The sequence below is a fragment of the Macaca thibetana genome, chromosome 12, assembly GCF_024542745.1.
Source record: "Macaca thibetana thibetana isolate TM-01 chromosome 12, ASM2454274v1, whole genome shotgun sequence".
Classification (NCBI taxonomy): Eukaryota; Metazoa; Chordata; class Mammalia; order Primates; family Cercopithecidae; genus Macaca; species Macaca thibetana.
Genome location: NC_065589.1, coordinates 70951430 through 70972895, shown reverse-complemented (window position 1 = coordinate 70972895; position 21466 = coordinate 70951430). Strand labels below are relative to the sequence as shown.

The window sequence follows — 21466 nt, the reverse complement described above, 5'->3', positions numbered from 1 at the left end:
CACTCCAGCTTGGGCAACAGAACAATACCCCATCTCTAAAAAAAAAAAAAATTAAGGTTTGAGGGAGGAGAGAATCTGTTACGTGGTAGTTTTAAAATGACATTCTCAGGCTGGGTGCGGTGGCTTACACCTATAATCCCAGCACTTTGGGAGGCCAAGGTGGGCGGATCACCTGAGGTCAGGAGTTCGAGACCAGCCTGGCCAACATGGTGAAACCCCGTCTCTACTGAAATTACAAAAGTTAGTTGGGCTTGGTGGTACGCACTTGTAATCCCAGCTACTTGGGAGGCTAAGGCACGACAATTGCTTGAATCCAGGAGGCAGAGGTTGCAGTGAGTTGAGAATACACCACTGCACTGCAGCCTGGGTGACAGAGTGAAACTGTCTCAAAAAAAAATTAATTAGGCCGGGCGCGGTGGCTCAAGCCTGTAATCCCAGCACTTTGGGAGGCCGAGACGGGTGGATCACGAGGTCAGGAGATCGAGACCATCCTGGCTAACACCGTGAAACCCCGTCTCTACTAAAAATACAAAAAACTAGCCGGGCGAGGTGGCGGGCGCCTGTAGTCCCAGCTACTCCGGAGGCTGAGGCAGGAGAATGGCATAAACCCGGGAGGCGGAGCTTGCAGTGAGCTGAGATCCGGCCACTGTACTCCAGCCCGGGCTACAGAGCAAGACTCCGTCTCAAAAAAAAAAAAAAATTAATTAAATAAAATCATATACTCAGTCTGTAGTTATGGAGGCATTTGCTGCCCTGTCATTACAGTTAACCCTGTGATCATGATCGTGTTCTGTTTCCTGCATGGACCTTCCCCATAAAAATTTTTGCCTTTGTGACCAGAGTTTTATTTTTTTTTTTGCCAACTTTTGTTTTTTATTGTGTTTATTTCCTATAAGTCAAAGAAGATGGAGGGAAATAGCTAAATTTTCCACTTTTACTTAGTGTAGAATCTATTGAAGTTTCTCTTGCTGCATTTCTAATCCCACACATTTTGCTAATATATTCCTTTATGAATGGAATACATGGATGCTCAAGCTGATCATATTATAAAACTATTTAAAGTGAGTGGATCTAAAGGGGATAAAGGTAAAGAGAGAGAGAAGGCTGGGCACGGTGGCTCACGCCTGTAATCCTATCACTTTGGGAGGCTGAGGTGGGCAGATCACCTGAGGTCAGGAGTTTGAGACCAACCTGGCCAACATGGCGAAACCCCGTCTCTACTAAAAATACAAAAATTAGCTGGGTGCAGTGGTGCATGCCGTAATCCCAGCTACTCCGGAGGCTAAGGTGGGAGAATTGCTTGAACCCAGGAGGTAGAGGATGCAGTGAGCTGACATTGCACCACTGCACTCCAGCCTGGTCAACAGAGTGAGACTCTGTCTCAAAAAAAAAAAAAGAAAGAAAGTGCCGCTTCTACTGAGGAGACTGAGGCAGGAGGATCCTTTGCGGCCAGTAAGTTGAGGCTACAGTAAGGTAAGTATGATCATGCCACTGCACTCCAACCTGGGTGACGGTGAGACCCTATCTCTTACAAAAAAAAAAAATGGCCAGGCCTGGTGGCACATCTGTAATCCCAGCACTTTGGGAGGCCAAGGCAGGTAGATCACCTGAGCTCAGGGGTTCAAGCCAGCCTGGGCAATATGGTGAAACTCCATTTCTACCAAAACACATACACACACAGATTTGCTGGGTGTGGTGGTATGTGCCTGTAGTTCTGGCTACTCTGGAGCCTGAGCTGGGAAGTTGGCTTAAGCACAGGAGGTGAAGTTTGCAGTGAGCTAAGATTGTACCACTGCACTCCAGCCTGAGTGACAGATGCAGACCCTGTCTCCAAAAAAAAAAAAAACAAAAAGAGAAGTGCCTCTGGTTGGTGAGGGCTTAGAACAAAATGAGGAACATGTGTTTGGCAACTGGAGAAAAGGATATCCTTGTTCTATAGTGGCAGAAAGCCTAGCTGAGTTATGTCCTGCAATTATATGGAAAGGAGGACTTACTGTAAGCAGTGAACTTGGATGTTTAGCTGAGGAGGTTTTTATGCACAGTATTGGAGGTGTGGCCTGATTTCTGGCTGCTTAAAGTGAGGAAAGAGATAAATTGAGGGAAGAACTATTAAACAAAAAGGATACAGGAGTTGATGATTTGGGAAATTCTTAGCCTATCCAGATTTCAGAAGACACTAGTTAGCATATTCATTGTCAGGACCTAAGTGGGAAGTGTGTTCTGGAGAGAAAGCCGTGAGTGTGACAGGATAACCTTTTGCTAGTGCTGAAGGGATTAGGCATGTGACTCATGGGTCTCCTCAGTTGTCTCAGCAAAAAGCTGGGAATATAGATCTGGGGAACATCTGTGGAGGACCCTCTTGTCTAATGGTATGAACCCTCATGATGTACACAGGTGACTCAAGGGTTTTGAGAATTAAAACTTTATAGTGCAGCTTGGACTGACAGGACAAAAATGAAGGAAGGCTGTATGAACTCTCCAGATTCCACAGATAGGAAACAGGCTGATAAAACTGCTCAGTTGCAAGCATGTGCTACCTTTAAAGAAAACGGAAGAATGACTCTGAGGGCAAAGCTTTGGGTCCAGAGGGTGGAGCTGCAGGGCACAGTTTTTTTTTTTGTTTTTTTTTTGTTTTGAGACGGAGTCTTGCTCTGTCGCCCAGGCTGGAGTGCAGTGGCCGGATCTCAGCTCATTGCAAGCTCCGCCTCCCGGGTTTACGCCATTCTCCTGCCTCAGCCTCCTGAGTAGCTGGGACTACAGGCGCCCGCCACCTTGCCTGGCTAGTTTTTTGTATTTTTTAGTAGAGACGGGGTTTCACCGGGTTAGCCAGGATGGTCTCGATCTCCTGACCTCGTGATCCGCCTGTCTCGGCCTCCCAAAGTGCTGGGATTACAGGCTTGAGCCACCGCGCCCGGCCAGCACAGTTATTCTTAGGCCTTGAAACCTAATGGAATTTGCCATGCTGAATTTTGAAATTGCTTGATAGCAGTGGCTCCTTTTTTCCTTCCATTTTCTCTTCTGGAATGAGAGATTCTATAACTGTTGTCCTATGCCTATCCTACTGTTGTCTTTTGGAAGTGATACTGTTTTCTAATTTCACAGGTTCATAGGTGGAGAGGAATTTTGCCCTACGATGTATCATAGCCAGAGTCTTACCTATAGCTGATTTAGATGATGAGATGTGTGACTTTTGAACTGATTATATCTAGATGAGATTTTGGACTTGAGTTGATATTATAATGGTTGAGACTTTTAGGAATGTCTGGATAGAATGAATGTATTTTGCATCTGGGATGGACATGAATCTTTGAGGGCCTTAAGAAAATTTTATTTTAGACTTGTTCTGTTTCAGAGCATTCCTTAAGGGCATTGAAACTTCATCAAGTGTTACTTCACAGAGGTGATTTTTTTAAAGATTAAATCCCATTTTGTCACTAAATCATATGTATAAAATTGAAAGTTAATTCTTATAGCAAAATCTCTTTTCTTTGCACTTATAAATCCAGCAAGTTTTAGTAAATTATATCTGATATACTGTTGGTAATACTGTGTTAGACACAAGTATGGAAAACGAAATATATTACTTCATACTGTATGTCATAACTTTCTTCTGCAGAAGTAGCAGTTCCTAATGAATTAACAATGAAACCAACTTTTTCAGGGCTTTAAACTGACTTTAACTGCTGACTTTACCTGTTTTGCCACCCCATACCCCATCTATATTTTTGGTTAAAACCTCCTCTCATTACTGGAACTGACTGACTTGGCCCTTTTTTATTATTTACATTTTGAGGGATTTGTTATATTGTAAAGGTTTTGCCCAAAGTCATACAACTAGTAAATAATCAGTATTGGACTAGGAGATGATTATTCAGTGTTAGTATGCATAATATATAATAATACCTTGATTAAAAGATGTTAGGAATATTTTTGACCTGTTCTAAGAGGATCCAGGCTCTTGTGCTTACTGCTTTTTCTTTCTCTCTCTCCCTTTTTTTTTTTTTTTTTTTTTTTAATTTTAAGTTCTGGGATACATGTGCAGAACATGCAGGTTTGTTACATAGGTATCTTTCTCCTTTTTACCGTGTGTTTTTTTTCCCCTCATTAAAAAAATTTTTTTAAAAAATTTTTTGTAGAGGTGGGGTCTTGCTATACTGCCCAGACTGGCCTCAAACTCCTGGCCTCAAGCAATCTTCCCACCTTGGCCTTACAAAATGCTTGGGATTACAGGCTTAAGCCGCCGTACCCAGCCTTCTCCTGTGTTTTATGCCATGCACTGCCAGTTTACTGCTATCATTGTAAGGGGCTTCACACTAGCAGACCCCTTATGGTTAAAAGTACCATGTTGGTGAGCTTGATGGAATCTGATTACTTCATACTATATGTCATAACTTTCTTCTGCAGAAGTAGCAGTTCCTAAAATATTAACAATGCAACCAACTTTTTCAGGACTTTAACTTCTGACTTTACCTCTTTTGCCAACCCTATGCCCCATCTATAACACAAATTATGCATAGCATGAAAAAGATCTGAAATAAGTTTCATGTAATACAAATTGTGCATAGCATGAAAAAGATCTGAAGTAGTTTCATATTCATTCAACTTTAGTACTAGAAATATTTTGAGTACTACTTGTTTTTTGTGTGTGTGTTTTTCCCCACTTCCCAGCCATGTTTGAGATGACTGAGCTTGCCAGATAAATAGTATGTCACTACATTTAATATTTGTTTTAATATAGTTTGTGTCCCAGGACAACTTTTGAAATTGTGCAGATACAGAAGTGATTCTGAGTTAATACTGTAGTGGTTTGATGTTTGAAAAGATTTAATCTTAGATGAACTAGCATTTAACACATTTATTAAAATAGAGTTTTTTCATAATCAAATATATAGATTGCTAAATTCTCCAGACCCAAGCCCAGCTAGATATTCTTATTAAAAATGCAGGTGATATTTTTCCTTGTGTGTAAATCCACTGTTGGAGGGTTTTTGTTTTTTACAGTTGCAGCTGATAGCACTGAATTGATTTCTTCCAAAGGAACTATTGACTTAGTTATAGATAAATCTTTTAAATACTTCATGCAGTGAAAATAGCTGTGTATTTGCATTGACATCTAATTGTTCCATTCTTGAAAATTAGGTTTTTCCATTTAGAAATACTGTGTTAGGAGTAAGGAATCAATATTTTATAATGTCTTTTTGTAGAGTTACTTATTTGCTTTGTGGTCAAAGATCACTTATATTGAGTATTCAAACAAAGACTTTTTTCCCCTTATTAAAAACGATTGGGTAGGGGATACGTGGGTCATGGGCTTGCGTCTTCTATCTCAGTTTGCAGTGAGTGTTCATTCCATAGTGCCTTCTGTTCTTGATGCCAGCGATACAGTGGCAGACAAAGTCATGGAGCTTACGTTCTAGCCAAGAGGAACAGTCAGTAAACAAAATAGTAAATACACAAATTCAGGTAGTATTATGAGGATGCATTTTGCTCATTTCTGAATAATGAAGGAGGAACAGCCATGTTATAAGCTGAGGGTAAAACTTACTAAGCAAAGGGACTAGCAGGTACAAAGGCTCTAAAAAATATAGCATTTTTGCTAAAAAATATAGATTAACAGGGTTAAATCATGGTGATGGAGAGAGGGGTAGGAGATGGTTGAAGGGGATGCAAAGCTAGATCTGTAGGATCTTCTGTGATAGGTGTTTGCAAGAAATAAGAGTAGTTGGTGTTCTTCAGAGGCATTCTTAAGTAGGTGGAGGTCATAAACGATGTGATTTATATTTTTAAAATATGATTCTAGCTGCCGTGCAGAGAACACACTGTATGGGGCAAAAGTGAAAGAAGAGAGACTGGAATATTGCAGTGTTAGAGGTGACACTGGACTTAGTTGTCAGAGTAAGGAACATTTTGGAGGTTTGCTGTTGAATTAGATGTGACAGATGAGGAAAAGAAACAAGGAGAACCCCATTGCCCAAGCAACGGGAGTTCAATTATGGTACTGTTAACTGAGAAGACGATAGAAGAAATAGGTTTAAGTGGAAAATATCAAAAATTTTATTTTGGATGTTAGGTTTGAGACTATATATTAGGGCTTTGCAGATCATACTACATAGGTGGTCAGCAGCCATAACATCTGCTTAGAAGTTATGTATTAGGATTATGTCATTACATTAATTTTTAATCATCCATTCTTTTTCTTTTCCAAGCTGAATGCTCTAGTTGCACCTAAAATTCTTTAGTCACAATTAAGATGCCTATAAAATCTCTACTAGCCATCATCTTTAAAGGAAACAGTTCTGAATTTTACAATACAATAAACTTGATTATTCAGACACTGATGATTTTTTCGTCTGGTTGTCCTTGACCTTTGCTTTTATTAACACCTCCTGTTCTGTGCTTGTAGTGCCAGCTACTCTGTAGGCTTACTCAGGAGGATCATTTGAGGCCAGGAATTTGAGACCAGCCTTGGTAACATAATAAGACCCTGCCTCTTAAAAAAAAAAAAGCGGGGGGCTGAGCATGGTGGCTCAAGCTTGTAATCCCAGCGCTTTGGGAGGCCAAGGTTGGCGGATCACTTGAGGTCAGGAGTTTGACAACATGGTGAAACCCTGTCTCTACTAAAAATGCAAAAATTAGCCACGTGTTGTGGTACATGCTTGTGATCCTAGCTACTCGGGAGGCTGAGGCAGGAGAATCACTTGAACTCGGGAGGTGGAGGTTGCAGTGAGCCGAGATCATGCCACTGTACTCCAGCTTGGGCAACAGAGCAACACTCCGTCTCAAAAAAAAAAAAAAAAAAAAAAGCTGGGCATGATGGCATGCTTCTGTAGTGCTAGCCACTTGGAAGGCTGAGGCAGAAGGATCTCTTGAGCCCAGGAGGTCAAGGCTGCGGTAAGCTATGGTTACACTACTGCATTCCAGCCTAGGTGACAGAGCAAGACTCTTGTCTTAAAAACAAAAACCTCCTGCCTTCTCTTGGGTGTAATTTCATTGCCTTTTAGTGAAGTGGTACGTAACTAAGATTGTTGTCTTCCTAATTGCTAGCATTTCTGGGAACGGTTTGATACAGGAAGTTGAAATAGGTGGATAAAGTTTGTATTAACTGTGAATTTCAGTTATTTTATCCTGGTGTCCCACTAATTGGATTGAATTTGAGAGTAGATAAGAGCAGATTTAAAAAATTTTATGGAGTGTTTAACCTCTTTCTAGGAAAATCCTACATACTTCCAGAAATTTCATGTTGAGGAAATGAAAATATCTTTGGTAGACTAGTAAAATTTCAAATTGTGACAGTGTTCTTGATAAGTAATACTTTTTATGAAATATCATAAAGAGCTTTAAAAGTATATATTGACAAGTTTATCTTGTTTAGTTCAAGTAGCAAAATACTAATGCAGTGTAAATAAACATAATATGACCTTTGTTTTTCCATTAGTGAAAAAGTTCACACTTTTAATTTCTCAACAATACATTCTGTAGTTAAAGCTTAAATATTATCAGAGAACGTGAGATTGAGAAAATTAAGTAGATATAGAATCTCTTTTGCTTGTTTTTATAGCATATTTTAGGTAGTCTTAGAATATAGTTAAGTCTATGTACCACTTTAGCCAAGTAAAGAACAGCATGTTACCACCTACTTAACGTGTCTTTAATTGCAATCTCAAAAATAACTAGACAAATTTAGACAAATGGTGTTGCTTAAGATAAGACATTAGAAAGGTTATTGGGTTTTCAAATGTGTATAAATACAAATATAAACATTTATTTTAAAAAATAGATTACTAATTATCAGGCATATCGCTTTATTCAATAATGAGGAAATGCAAAAATTGCTCCATATGAACATGTTCATGTGTAACAAAGTACAGAACATTGGAACTTGAAATGACCATAGTTAAATAGTATACGATCTAAAAATATTTCATCATGACCCACCTACCAGAATATCTAACTAGAATACTTTTGCACTTTCCTTTTTAAAAAGAAATTGCCAAGTGTTAGGAAACCATTTGTAAGAGATGTCTTTGTTAATTAAACATATCTGGTTGTGTTCTGGTTTCTTTTTTCGAGATGGAGTCTCATCCTGTCACCCAGGCTAGAGTGCAGTGGCGCAATCTTGGCTCTCTGCAACCTCCGCCTCCCAGGTTCAAGCGATTATCCTGCCTCAGCCTCCGGAGTAGCTGGGATTACAGGCGCGCGCTACCACGCCCAGCTACTTTTGTATTTTTATTAGAGACAGGGTTTCACCATGTTGGCCAGGCTGGTCTCAAACTCCTGACTTCAGGTGATGCACCTGTTTTGGCCTCCCAAAGTGCTGGGATTATAGGTGTGAGCCACCATGCCCAGCCTGGTTTCTTTTTAAAAATTTTTTTGAAATTCTAGTTCCCTGGTCTGTCTAGTCAGCTGAATTTCTTACCCTTTCTATATTTCTATGTAATTTTAGTTGAAGTTTAGAATAATGTTCTGGAAGACAGGGAATTTTTCAGTGATCTTCAGAAATAGATTCTAAACTTTCAGCCACAAACACTGTAATTAAAAAGTTTCTGTTGATTTTTAACTCTATTCAATTAACAATGATTACATGAGGTTTTGCTCTTGTGCTGATTTTATTATCTGATCAGTAATCCAATCTGAAAAACAAATATTTTAAACGGAACTAAACTATGTATTTGAGAAAAGAGTACAGATCTCTAAGACGGTAGTCAGGATTTTTTTTCTTAAAACAGAATCCATTTAATAGAGAAATGCAGACATTTTCCCTTTAGTGAAGCAAAGTTCTAAATTCTAGATTGAAGAACTGTTTGGTTTTCAGTTGTATATTTTATGTAAGTATATCAGATGCATGTTTATATACATAACTATAAATATATATTTATATAAATAAATAAAGATTCCTTGCTTTAAAATTGCCCTTTTCCCCTGTAAAAATTCTTAATGTGTAAACTTATGCAAAGCAAAATATTTTATTTGAAGATATTTATTACAGTAAATAAGCATCCTTTGAAGTCTTTGTTGGGCTCAAACCTTTGGGTTGCTCTGCCCGTCACCAAAAGTGCTACTTGAAACTTAGAGTTTCTGAGAAATCTTTGAAGTAGATTTGATGCAAGATATGTAAAATGATTTGTAATGCCTTCTTGAGAAGACAGGACATAAGGAAAGTTTTTAAAAGTTAAAATTATACATGCTATGAAAGTCTTAAAGTGATTTTTAAACTGATAGATTATAAATCTCTTTTTTAAAGTAGTTTTCCTTGACTTTTTAAAAACCTTAACTAACATTATGCTATACTGTTTTACTCATCACTACTTTGGATTTTAATTGCTACACAGCATACCTATTACAGCTATCCCTCATTATGACAGTTTCCTTGATAGTGGTTGAAATTGTACTGATTCTATAAAATATGCTTAAGATGGCCTCTTCACGTTAGCAATTGCAAGGAAAAATATTTATCAAATAGTACTTTAAAAATAAACAAAAACGGTCCTATGAAATGCAGTTTATTTGATCTCGAGTGTGAATGAGTTGTAAGGACTGATGTACATATTAGAAATAAACTGTTGGGCAAAATGCTGAAGAGCTATATTTTCAATAATAGGTCTTTTTTTATAGCTATAAACAAATTATATATAAATGTTGGTGGTACCAGAGCATTGAAAATAAAACTTGTTTGTGATAAACGTCATCCCTGGTTCTCTATCCTAAAATGTAACTGAATCATAATAAAGTGCTATTCATCTGCAGGTGCATTGCCTCTACTTAGTTAAAAGATGGTTGAAAGGACAGGAATTAGTAGCATGTTGTATTAGCCTTTTGTAGTGTATTTTGTCCTAAGCATCTTAATTTCCCTGTTTTGAATGCTAAGTAGCAAGGGTCTTGGTTTAGAACTAATACCCATCATGCATGTAAACGGTATGAAAGAGCTGCTTAGTAAGTTAACACAAAGTGTTCTTGTGTCAGTCCTTGTGGAAATAGATACAATACAAACATTACAGCTGAACTCACGGCAAACTCCATTAAGTAAAAACCTGGCCTCATTGTTCAGGAAAAAGTTTGAATAGAATACAAGCTCATTTTGTTGAATGTAATGTCAGGCTTTTAGGGACTGTATTGAGGGATAAGGTTTTGTTAAGTTGAGACCAATTCATTAAGTTTTATTGCCTGGTGAGAAGCAGCAATACTTTATTGTAAGACTTCATCAAATATTCATGGTTAAAGAGAAGTAGTAAATGTATTCAATCAAGTGGTCTTTTGGGATTTTGAAAAGGATTATGAAGTCTGCTCAGCTGATAACATTGATAGAGGTTGTTTAACAAGGGTAATTTTAATCTCCAAGTTTAGTTTTGTTGTCCAGTCTTGTCTCTTTTTTACTGTCACAAATCCAGGTCTCTAAGAATTGTGTCACATTCTAAGGATGAAAGAATGATATATCCATTCATATAATTTATGTTATTTCCTAAATAGATATATTTTAAAATTATCATCTTAGTTTGAGTTTGGCATATGAGGGAATTGTGACCCATCTAGTTGTGAGATTGCTATTCATTTGGTCTGACTCTAGCCTCATCTCACTACCTCTGGTGATCTTTTCATGTCTTGGATAATATGATTTCTTTGACACATATAAAATAATAAGCAGCCTTTTGCCTTGGCCAGTTCAGACTGTCATGAAGGGGTATAGTCAGCATTTTCTACATAACAGAAACGTCCATAGCATTGCCCTTATTATTGTACTTGGTATCAGATTACCTGCCTTCTCTTATTTACTTTTATGTTATGCTTATCTCAGTTTTGTGTGATGTAGTTTGTGCACAGGAAGCTCATCCTTTTCCAGTTCACTGTGTGTTTACTTCTTTAGTTTTCAACCAAAATTTTATAATTTGTGTTGGTTTTGTCAGTTTTAAAGAAAGTAACCATATTCAACTTAAAGTTGAATTTGTTATTGATTTTTTATATCCTTTATTTTTTAGGCAGATGATGTTGAGGGCAAAATTAGACAAATCATTCCACCTGGATTTTGCACAAACACAAATGATTTCCTTTCTTTACTGGAAAAAGAAGTTGATTTCAAGCCATTCGGAACCTTACTTCATACCTACTCAGTTCTCAGTCCAACAGGAGGAGAAAACTTCACCTTTCAGATATATAAGGTAAAGATAAATCTAAATATTTATTGAGTAAAGTTCTTTTTGCCTGAAACCTGTATGTAGTTTTGTTGTCAGTGATTTATTCTAACTGCAGTAAACAAGTTTTAATCAGCATTATAAACAAAGATCTATTTTGTGTGTATGTCTGTGTCTGTGTCCACATCTTAATCTGAGACTTCTAAACATTTTCCCACAGGATAATTTTGTGTTCTGCAGACTTTCACTTACCTTTGTGATGAGTTTCACCTGACTTTTCCTGGCTTTTTCCCTAGGCCGACATGACATGTAGAGGCTTTCGAGAATATCATGAAAGGCTTCAGACCTTTTTGATGTGGTTTATTGAAACTGCTAGCTTTATTGACGTGGATGATGAAAGATGGCACTACTTTCTAGTGTAAGTACAGTTCTAAAGCAACAGTAGACCTTATTACCTCCACAAAGCCAGCATTTAATTGTGGCAGCCCAATTATTGGGACAGTATAATGATATTTTTCCCAGGAAAGAAAAACTATTGTTTATGAGGCTTGAGTTTTCCTTCATTATGCTTTGGGAGACCTTGAGAATAGAGCTGAATTAAATGCTGTTGTCCGTTAGGGCCCTGAATGTAGGCTTAAACAGTAAAATGAGCTTTGCCTGTGTTTTCTTTTACTTGCCACCTATTCATCTTTATAATAGGCAAGTGCACTGAAGTGATGTAAAGAGGTCTGATTTATCCAAGTTGCTGCACACCAATTAAGTGAATTGTACATTCAGAACATAGCAGGTGTACCCATTGGGCCCTCACAGAGTAGCTTGCTGACACTGAAAATTCAGTCAGAGAATGGAAAAGAAAATGGACACTGCATGGGAGCGCGACTGTAATTGACCTGCTTGGCTTTCTGTTTTATCTGCAGATTTGAGAAGTATAATAAGGATGGAGCTACGCTCTTTGCGACCGTAGGCTACATGACAGTCTATAATTACTATGTGTACCCAGACAAAACCCGGCCACGTGTAAGGTAATTGGCAGTATAACACGTGCCTTGTCTTTTATTTCAGCAGAAGGAACTGCTGAAGTTTCCAATACTTGTTATAATAGTGTTGATTTGTTTAAAAAAAAAATCACTATTATTCATGGACTATGTACTGATTTATTTCATTGTTCCCTTTGAAACAGTGTAGAAGATTAAACTAATTTTGAGTATCCTGATAATTTTTGGGTATCTCAAAGGTGGATTGAAAAAAGATCACACAAACTTTAAAGTGTTTGTAATACTATAGTGATTTGCAAGTTTTAAACTGGTCATGTTATGATATTTTAATTTTAAAATAATTTCTTTACTGTAGTCAGATGCTGATTTTGACTCCATTTCAAGGTCAAGGCCATGGTGCTCAGCTTCTTGAAACAGTTCATAGATACTACACTGAATTTCCTACAGTTCTTGATATTACAGGTATGTAAAATTTGTTACTGAAAGAGCCTTTCTAAAAAATGTCTCCTTACTGATTGATTGTATTTTTGTCAGAAATAACTATTTTAAACAGCAACATTTTCCTAGGGTGCTTAAGCCATCTAAAGATGGCTTAAGTTTATGTTTTAAATCATAAGGCTTTGTGGGGATTGGATTACATCCCTAACTGTGAAGTGCTTAATGGAACAAATTGAAGATAATGAGCGGAATATATATGGGGAAATCTTGGTCAGGCATAAATATGTTGAAAGTATGGTATAACTTATTTGTTCACTTTATTTGGCAAACAGTTGCATTATTTAGAGGCAGCCTGCGCTTTAATTTACATGTAGGGTCAGAATATTCTAAACTTTACTGAGAAAAAAAGTCAAGGTAAATACTTCTTAAATAGAATACACATTTCCTAAAGTGTGTGTTTTGTATTCCTAAAATACATGCCTTCACAACAGTAGTAGATAAGGTGAAATGTAGGCCTATTTGTTTTGGAAATGTCTTTCAGTATGGATTAGCCATAGAAGTAGTAGTATGAATAGAATGCTTAGGAGAAGGAAAGACAACTTACTCGACTTGACTCTTCAAAAGGAGAAGGCATTATTAGATGGAGTTTCAGATGATAGTATGTTAAAGTGTGAGCCACCAAAAAACAAAGTGGCCCAAGAAATATTTATGTTATTTTCTAACTTTCACATTTGTTCATAAAATTGCTGATGAAACTGAAAGTTGCCTTTTTCTTTTCATGAAAAATATTTTACCAGATGATTACATACAAATTGGTATTAAAATGTATTAATCTTACAAGTTTGAATTGGGATACATCTTTGTTACAAACTATAATATTTAACATGCACTAAAATATTAACATGTTAAAAAATGCTATTTGGGAATTTTGTTTAAAGATACCACCTCCCACCCCCCCACCCCACCAAAAAAAAAAAAAAAAAAACCAAAAAAAAAAAAACTGGATGTGAGACTGGCAACCACATAAATAAGCTGGTAAGCAGATTGTTTCATCCTTTTTTATATAGACTAGTAATCTAAGGTAAATAAAACTGAGGTTGCTTCAGAACAGTGAACTGATCTGTAGAATAATAAACTGGAGGGAAAGCATGTTGTTTTTAAAAGGGAGTTCCACATTTACAGAGGTGCATTATCTTTTCATCTGACTTTCCTGCTACTGTTAAATGGGTTGGAAACTCAGGAGATAAAGTAGTAGTTACTAAACTTCATTTATAACAAAAGTTATAAATTGTTTAAGCAACAACTTCACTAGCTCAATGACTTATAAAATTGTAGAAACATAATACAGACTATGTCACTTCTTTTAGTTGGGCAGAAAATTGTTTAGCTTCTATTGTAGAGCTTAGACTTGCTGCTACATGAAGGGACATTTTTGGTGATTTTAATGTGGAGTTCACATAAGTAGTCTTTGTCTACTCTAGTGGGTAATGTGCCAGCAGGGGTTGTTTCTCTGAAGCCTCTTAACCACTTTCTTCTGTCTACTCCAACCAATAAAGTCCTTGATACTTAGCACCAATTAGCAGATAAAGAATTTTATTTCTTAAATCTCAGTGAAGAGTCATCAATAATGGTAGCCTTTATTCATTGGTGTTATTCATTAGAAACTGAAGTCTCTAAAAAGAAAAGACTAAACATGCTAAAGGACTTCTGAATTTGACAACTGGGTATTGGCGTTTATTTTCAGCATTAACATTTCTCAGCATTTAAAAATACTAAAAATGCCTTATCAGCTGTTCTCATTAAGATACTTATTTCTCCTAGATTTCCATACCCAGTCCTTAAAAAACAAAAGAAACTGCAGATTTTTCTACTCTTCTGTAATTTAGTTGTTTCTCCATTATTGTGTGTGTTTTTTTAGCTTTGTGGTTCTTTTGCAGGCTCTGGACCTCCATTTGCAATCCAGAATATTCTTTATATTGAGATGGCCTTTTGCTTACTTGACACATAGCCAGATCTAATAATAATTGAAACTTCCTGTAGATGGCCTAAGTTATATCTTACTTCCGATGGATGGGTGTTTGTGGTATAATTGCCACCCATTTTCATTTTTTTGCACTCAATTTTAAGGTAAAATACTGGCAGACAATTCCTTATATTGAAGATGTCATTCTCTTAAGATGTACAGCATTTGAATATATCTCAGTTGTTTAACTTTATAAATAGAATCAATGATCTGTTTCCTCTGGCCTTCTGAAAGGAGTTGCATCTGGCAATAGAAATTGATTCTGGGCTGGAATACATATCAGTATTATTACCTGTCAGTAGTACATTAAAACCTAATTATATTTGTCCTTTAAATGTCCTTTATTGTTCTGGGATGTGCCATATAGCTTTTTAGAATATTATGTGAATTTTTTATAGTTAGGTGATTGTGCTGTTATCTCATTTCTCTGCTTTAGAATATGATTTTTTTTATCACTAATATAGTGCGTTAATATGGAGAAGCTTTTAAAAAATGATTGCTAGATGATGTATTAAATTTGGAAAAAACTCAGTTTTTGATTCTGCATATCACTGTAGATTTAAATTCAAGAAAATTTTATCTTTAAATATGTTGCTTATCTTTGTAGCATAGAAACAAAGGAATTGAAGGATGTCACAAATTATTGGGTGTCATCATTTTAAGTTCATTTCAGACCGACACTTTCAAAGGGCTTAAAGATTGAGTGGTGACTTGGTTCCTTATATTAAACTGCAAACAAAGTATTATCAGTCTATAACGGCTTATTTAAAATTGGAAATTTTTTGCATGGTTTTTTGACTTATGTGAAAATTTCAGGTAAAAATGTGGCCTGAGTACTTCAGTTTTTCTCAACTGTAACTCATTTTCCTATGATACTTATTTCCTAAACTTTTCTGAGGGTATAGAAGTTACTTAAAATTTCACTCAGCTAGGTACAGTGGCTCATGACTGTAATCCCAGAAGTTTGGGAGGCTGAGCTGGAGGGTTGCTTGAGCTCAGGGGTTCAAGACCAGCCTGGGCAACATAGGGAGATTCCCGTCTCTATAAAAAAAATTTTTTTTATTAGCTGGATATGATGGCACACACCTATATGGTCCCAGCCAGCCACCTGGGGGACTGAGATGAGAGAATCGTTAGAGCCCAGGAGGTCAAGGCTGCAGTGAGCTGTGATTGCACCATTGCACTCCAGCTGGGGGGACAGAGCGAGACCCTTTCTTAAAAAATACTCACTTTGGGAGGCTGAGGCAGGCGGATCACGAGGTCAAGACATTGAGACCATCCTGGCTAGCATGGTGAAACCCCGTCTCTACTAAAAGTACGAAAAATTAGCTGGGCGTGGTGGCATGAGCTTGTAGTCCTAGCTACTCAGGAGGCTGAGGCAGGAGAATCACTTGAACCTGTGAGCTGAGATCCCGCCACTGCATCCTGCCCTGGCGACAGAGTGAGACTGTCTCACACACACACACACACACACACACACACACACACACACAGAGCCATACACACATACACTAAATGTTACTTTAAATCAATATTAGCAATGCAGTTATTTTTCTTTTTTTCTGTGTGTTTTTGAGATGGAGTCTCCCTCTGTCCCCCAGGCTGGAGTGCAGTGGCACGATCTCGGTTCACTGCAACCTTCGCCTCCTGGGTTCAAGCCATTCTCCTGCCTCAGCCTCCCAAGTAGCTGGGACTACAGGCGCCCGCCATCACGCCCGGCTAATTTTTGTATTTTTAGTAGAGATGGGGTTTCACCATATTGGCCAGGCTGGTCTTGAACCCCTGACCTCATGACCCGCCGGCCTCAGCCTCCCAGAGTGCTGGGATTATAGGCGTGAGCCACCACCCCTGGCTGCGATGCAGTTGTTTTTCTAAACCAATTTAGAAAGAAGAAGACTTGGAAAAACTGACATTGGATAAGCTTGTACCTCATCTATTATAATTTTAAAAATGTGGCTGGGCACGGAGGCTCACATCTGTAATCCCAGCACTTTGGGAGGCCAAGGCAGGCAGATCACAAGGTCAGGAGATCGAGACCATCTTGGCTAATATGGTGAAACCCCGTCTCTACTAAAAATAAAAAATTAGCCGGGCGTGATGGCAGGCGCCTGTAGTCCCAGCTACTCAGGAGGCTGAGGCAGGAGAATGGCGTGAACCCGGGAGGTGGAGCTTGCAGTGAACTGAGATCGCGCCACTGCACTCCAGCCTGGGCAACAGAGCAAGACTCCATCTCAAAAACAAACAAACAAATGTTTTACAAGAGATACTTGCTTAAGCGTTTGTCTTTAGTAGAGTTTTTAATTAAAACAACTTTATTGAGGTATAATTTCCAGACCATAAAATTCACCCATTTTAAGTGTACAGTTCAGTGGTTTTTAGTAAATCTGCCTGTTTTAGAACATTTCCATCACTGAAAAGATCCCTCATATCCATTTGTAGTCAGTTTCCATCCCTACACCCAACCTCCATTGAGGTCCTTGGTCCATTTTGAATAAATTGTTGTGTATGATGTGAGGTAAGTATCTCAGTTCATCTTCTTACATGTGGATATGCAGCTGTCTTGGCACCATTTGTTGAACAGAGTGTCTTTCCTCATTGAATTGCCTTGGTACTTTTCTTGAAAATCAGTTGACCATAAATGTGAAGGTTTATTCCCAGACTCTAATGATCTATACTTCTACCCTTATGCCACTACCAAACCGCCGTGATTAGGTTGATATAGCTTTATATATAAATATATATTTATATATATATATTTTTAAACGATAATGTCAAGTTTAACCTGCCAAATATATGAGTTGAATCTGTGGAAGATGTTTTGCCTGTGTATTGCAAGGTAAACAGAAGTTTCTTGAAATGCTCAATGGCATAGGGTTAAAAATGGGTCCTAGCCCTGGCCAGGCAGGTGGGAATGGGACAAGGAAGGGTAGAGATAGAGGCCTCAGAGCGGACTGGCTGGGCTTGGGCCATAACCCTCAAGGACACAGGAGTACAGGGTCCCAAAGGGCAGCCCTTTTCTGAGTGAGCACCCAAGCAGCACACACTGGGACTGCATGTTGCAAATACATCAGTGCTCGACCCCTGGCACAACCACCCCCTACTGTATAATCTACCTGACAAAATCCTGCCTTTTAAGGCACCCCTCCCAGGACCCCCACCAGGATCCTGAACTCTAAAAACAGTTTTTAAGAAAACATCCAAACGGTTACATATGAAATGCTGTCTGCATCTTTCTGGGGTTTTTCTTTTGTTTTTTGGGGGGAGGTAGGGGTAGTGTTTGAGACAGTGTGTTGCTCTGTCACCCAGGCTGGAGTGCAGTGGAGTGATAGCTCACTGCACCTTGAACTCCTGGGCTTAAGCAAAGCTCCTGCCTCAGCCTCCCAAGTAGCTGGAACTACAGGCACATGCCACTATACCTGGCTAATTTTTAAAGCATTTTCTGTAGAGATGGGGTCTCACTATGTAGCCCAGGCTGGTCTTGAACTCCAGGGCTCCAGCTGTCCTGCCTCGGCCTCCCAAAGCAAGGGATTACAGGTGTAAGCAACTGCACCTTGCCTGGCACACACAAAGTTATAGCAGGTGCCCTTCCCCAACCCCCACAGGCAGCAGGCTGTGGGGTCTCCTAGCTGTAAAGGGCTGCTGCAGTGGTGACAACACAGAGTGGGCAAGGCACAGCAGAGGTTTTGGCAGCATGGCCCAGTTCCTGGTATCTCCTCCTATATAGTCCATGCTTACTTCTTCAGGGAGGGTGACTGCATTCACTTTCCTGACAAAGATGAATCATCTTTTGCTTTCCTGTCTTTCTTCCTCTTGGCTTTCTCCTGCTATTTCCAGATAATCACCTGCTCTGTCTTCCAAGCTAAATGCAATTTCATGTAATGCTCTTTTGCTTTCTCTTAATGTCTTCTTTTCTTGAAATCTCCTTTGGCCTGCCCAGATTCAGTTGTGTGACCTTTCTGGTTATCTGTGGCACCCAATTGGGGTTCTTCATGTCAATGAGCTGTTCTATGCCTTTGTACTTTTGTTGGCAGTCAGTCATCTTCATTCTCAGGCAATCTCTTGCCTGATGCTAGAGATTTCTTCTTTTTGGGGTTACTTGCAGCTTCCATTCTCCACTCTCTTCTTGTGTCTTCTCTGGCCTTTTGCTTTTCAACTTGGAGGTGTACATTGATCTGCTTGGGGAATTATGTACTGCCTTGCTTAGCCTTTGTGGCCTCCCTTTCTCCTTCCTTTAGGCACAGAGGCTCTGGCAAAGCAGCACCTCAACCATATATGAGTCTTGAAATCAGAAGTGAAAGTCCTCCAACTTTGTTCTTTTTCAAAATTATTTTGTTTATACAACGTCCCTTGTATTTCCATAAAAATTTTAGCATAAGCTCGCCAATTTCTGCAAAAAAAAAAAAAAAAAAAAAAAAAAATCTCTTGAGTCTTGATAGGGATTGAGGGATTACATTGAATCTGTTATTTATTTGAAGAAAATTCCCATCTTAACAATTCAGAATCCTCTAATCCGGGGTCTCAAAACCCCGGACTACGGACTGGTACTGGTCCAGAGCCTATTAGGACTGGGCTGCACAGCAGGAGGTAAATGATGGGTGAACAAGCATTACTGCCTGAGCTTTACCTCCTGTCAGATCAGTGGCGGCATTAGATTCTCATAGGAGCACAGACCCTATTGTGAACTGCACATGTAAAGGATATAGGTCAAATCTAACTAATGTCTGATGACTGATCTGAGGTAGAATAGTTTCATCTAGAAACCATCCCTTGTCTGTTCCCCTCACCCCCAGAGAAAAAATGCCTTCCACAAAATCCCTGGTGCTAGAGATTTTTGGCACTTCTGGTACCAAAAAGTTTGGGGACCACTGCTCTAATCCATTAATATGAAATGTCTTGGGCCAGGCGTGGTGGCTTGCACCTGTAATCCCAGCACTTTGGGAGGCTGCAGCAGGTGGATCTCTTGAGCCCAGGAGTTCGAGACCAGCCTAGGCAATGGCGAAACTCCATCTCTACAAAAATACAAAAATTAGCCAGGCATGTTGGCAAGCACCTGTGGGCCCAGCTACTCACGAGGCTGAGGTGGGAGGATCACTTGAGCCCAGAAGGTCGAGGCTGCAGTGAGCCAAGATCGTACACTGCAATGCAGCCTGGGTGAGTGAGACCCTATCTCAAAAAAAAAGAAAGGAAATATCTCCATTTAGTTAGATCTTTTAAAACTTTTCTAAACAATGTTTTCAGTATACAAATTTTGCACTACTTTTGTTAACTTTATTTGTAAATGTTTTATTTTTGATGCTGTTGGGAATGGGATTATTTTCTTAATTTCATTTTTGGATCATGGATTGTTTTAGTATGTAGAAATACAACTGGGTTTTATATATCGATGTTCTATCCTGCAGCCTCGCTGAACTTGTTTATTAGTTGTAGTGGTTTTTTGGTTAGAATTTTCCACATACAGGATCACGTTGTCTGGAAAGACATTTTTACTTCGTCCTTTGCAGTTAGATGCATTTTCTTTCTTTTTCTTACCCGAATGCTTAGCTGAGAACTCCAATATAATGGTGACTGGAAATGGTGAAAGCAGACAGCTATGCCTTGCTCCCAGTTTTAGAGGGAAAGCATTTGGTCTTTCACCATTGTCGATGATGTTAGCTGTAGCTTTCGTATGTGTTAATTATGAAATTGAGGCAGTTCCCTTCTATTTCTAGATTGTTGAGCATTTTTATCATGAATTGATGTTTGATTTTGTCAAATGCTTTGTTCTGCATGTATTGAATTTTTCTCATTTATTTTGTTAACATGGTATGTTACATTGATTGATTTTTTTTGGATGTTAAACCAACTTTGCGTTTCTGGTATAAATCTCATTTAGTTCTGGTATGTAGTTCATTTTATATATTGCCAGATTTGGTTTGCTAATATTTGTTGAGGACATTTGTATCTACATTCATGAGGGATATTGATTTGTAGTTTTTGTCTTAGATCCTTAGTGTCAGGGTAACTCTGACCTCATAGAATGAGTAGGGAAGGGAAGGGGGAAGCAGGGAAGGGAAGGGTTTCCTTTGTCCCCTCCCCTCCCCTTCCCTTCCCTTTTAATGGAGATGGAGTCTCACTCTGTTGCCAGTGCAGTGGCGCCATCTTGGCTCACTGCAACCTCTGCCTCCCAGGGTCAACTGATTCTCTTGCCTCAGCCTCCCGAGTAGCTGGGACTACAGGCCTGCACCACCACGCCTGGTTAATTTTTGTATTTTTAGTAGAGATGGGGTTTCACCATGTTGGCCAGGCTGGTCTTGAACTCCTGACCTCAGGTGATCCACTCGCCTCAGCCTCCCAAAGTGCTGGGATTACAGGCATGAGCCCCCACGCCTGGCCTATTTCCTCTATTTTCTAGAATAGTTTGTGAAGGATCATCATTATTTCTTCTTCAGGTGTTTCGTGGAATTTACCATCTGGTTGTAGATTGTCTTTGTGGGAAGATTTTTAGTTGGTAATTAAATGTCTTCGTTATAGTCAGTTCACATAGTCATTTACTTTTTGAGTCATTTTGGTAATTTGTGTCTTTCTAGAAGCTATTTCATCTAAGTTGTCTTATTTGTTGACATAAAGTTCATGGCATATTCCCTTACAATTCTTCTAATTTCTGTAAAGTTGGTAGGAATATCCCTTCTTTCATACCTGATTTTGGTAAATGTGGTTTTCTCTTTTTTTTTCAGTCATTCTAACTAAAGGTTTGTCAATTCATCGATCATTTCAAAGAACCAACTTTGTGTTTATGTGAACTTGTCTATTTTTGTTTTCTTTTTCATTGATTTCTACTCTTTTTTTATTATTGCTTCTTATTACTTTGGGTTTAATTTGCCCTTCCTTTTCTAGTTAAGATAGAATCT

General features: G+C 38.6%; 2 protein-coding genes across 4 annotated transcripts in view; one reads left to right on the top strand and one right to left on the bottom strand.

Annotated features, from left to right (window-relative positions):
- The window catches only part of SLC25A12 (solute carrier family 25 member 12), a 671031-nt gene that overhangs the window by 178677 nt on the left and 470888 nt on the right, over positions 1-21466 (bottom strand). The gene's annotated exons all lie outside the window — the stretch shown is intronic.
- HAT1 (histone acetyltransferase 1) overlaps positions 1-21466 on the top strand; it is a 68518-nt gene that overhangs the window by 33132 nt on the left and 13920 nt on the right. For all 3 annotated transcript variants that reach the window (XM_050751351.1, XM_050751350.1, XM_050751352.1), the window contains exons 5-8: positions 10971-11150; positions 11420-11541; positions 12041-12145; positions 12474-12580. In XM_050751351.1, the coding sequence (XP_050607308.1) occupies positions 10971-11150; positions 11420-11541; positions 12041-12145; positions 12474-12580 (514 nt within the window). The remainder of the gene's footprint in view (positions 1-10970; positions 11151-11419; positions 11542-12040; positions 12146-12473; positions 12581-21466) is intronic.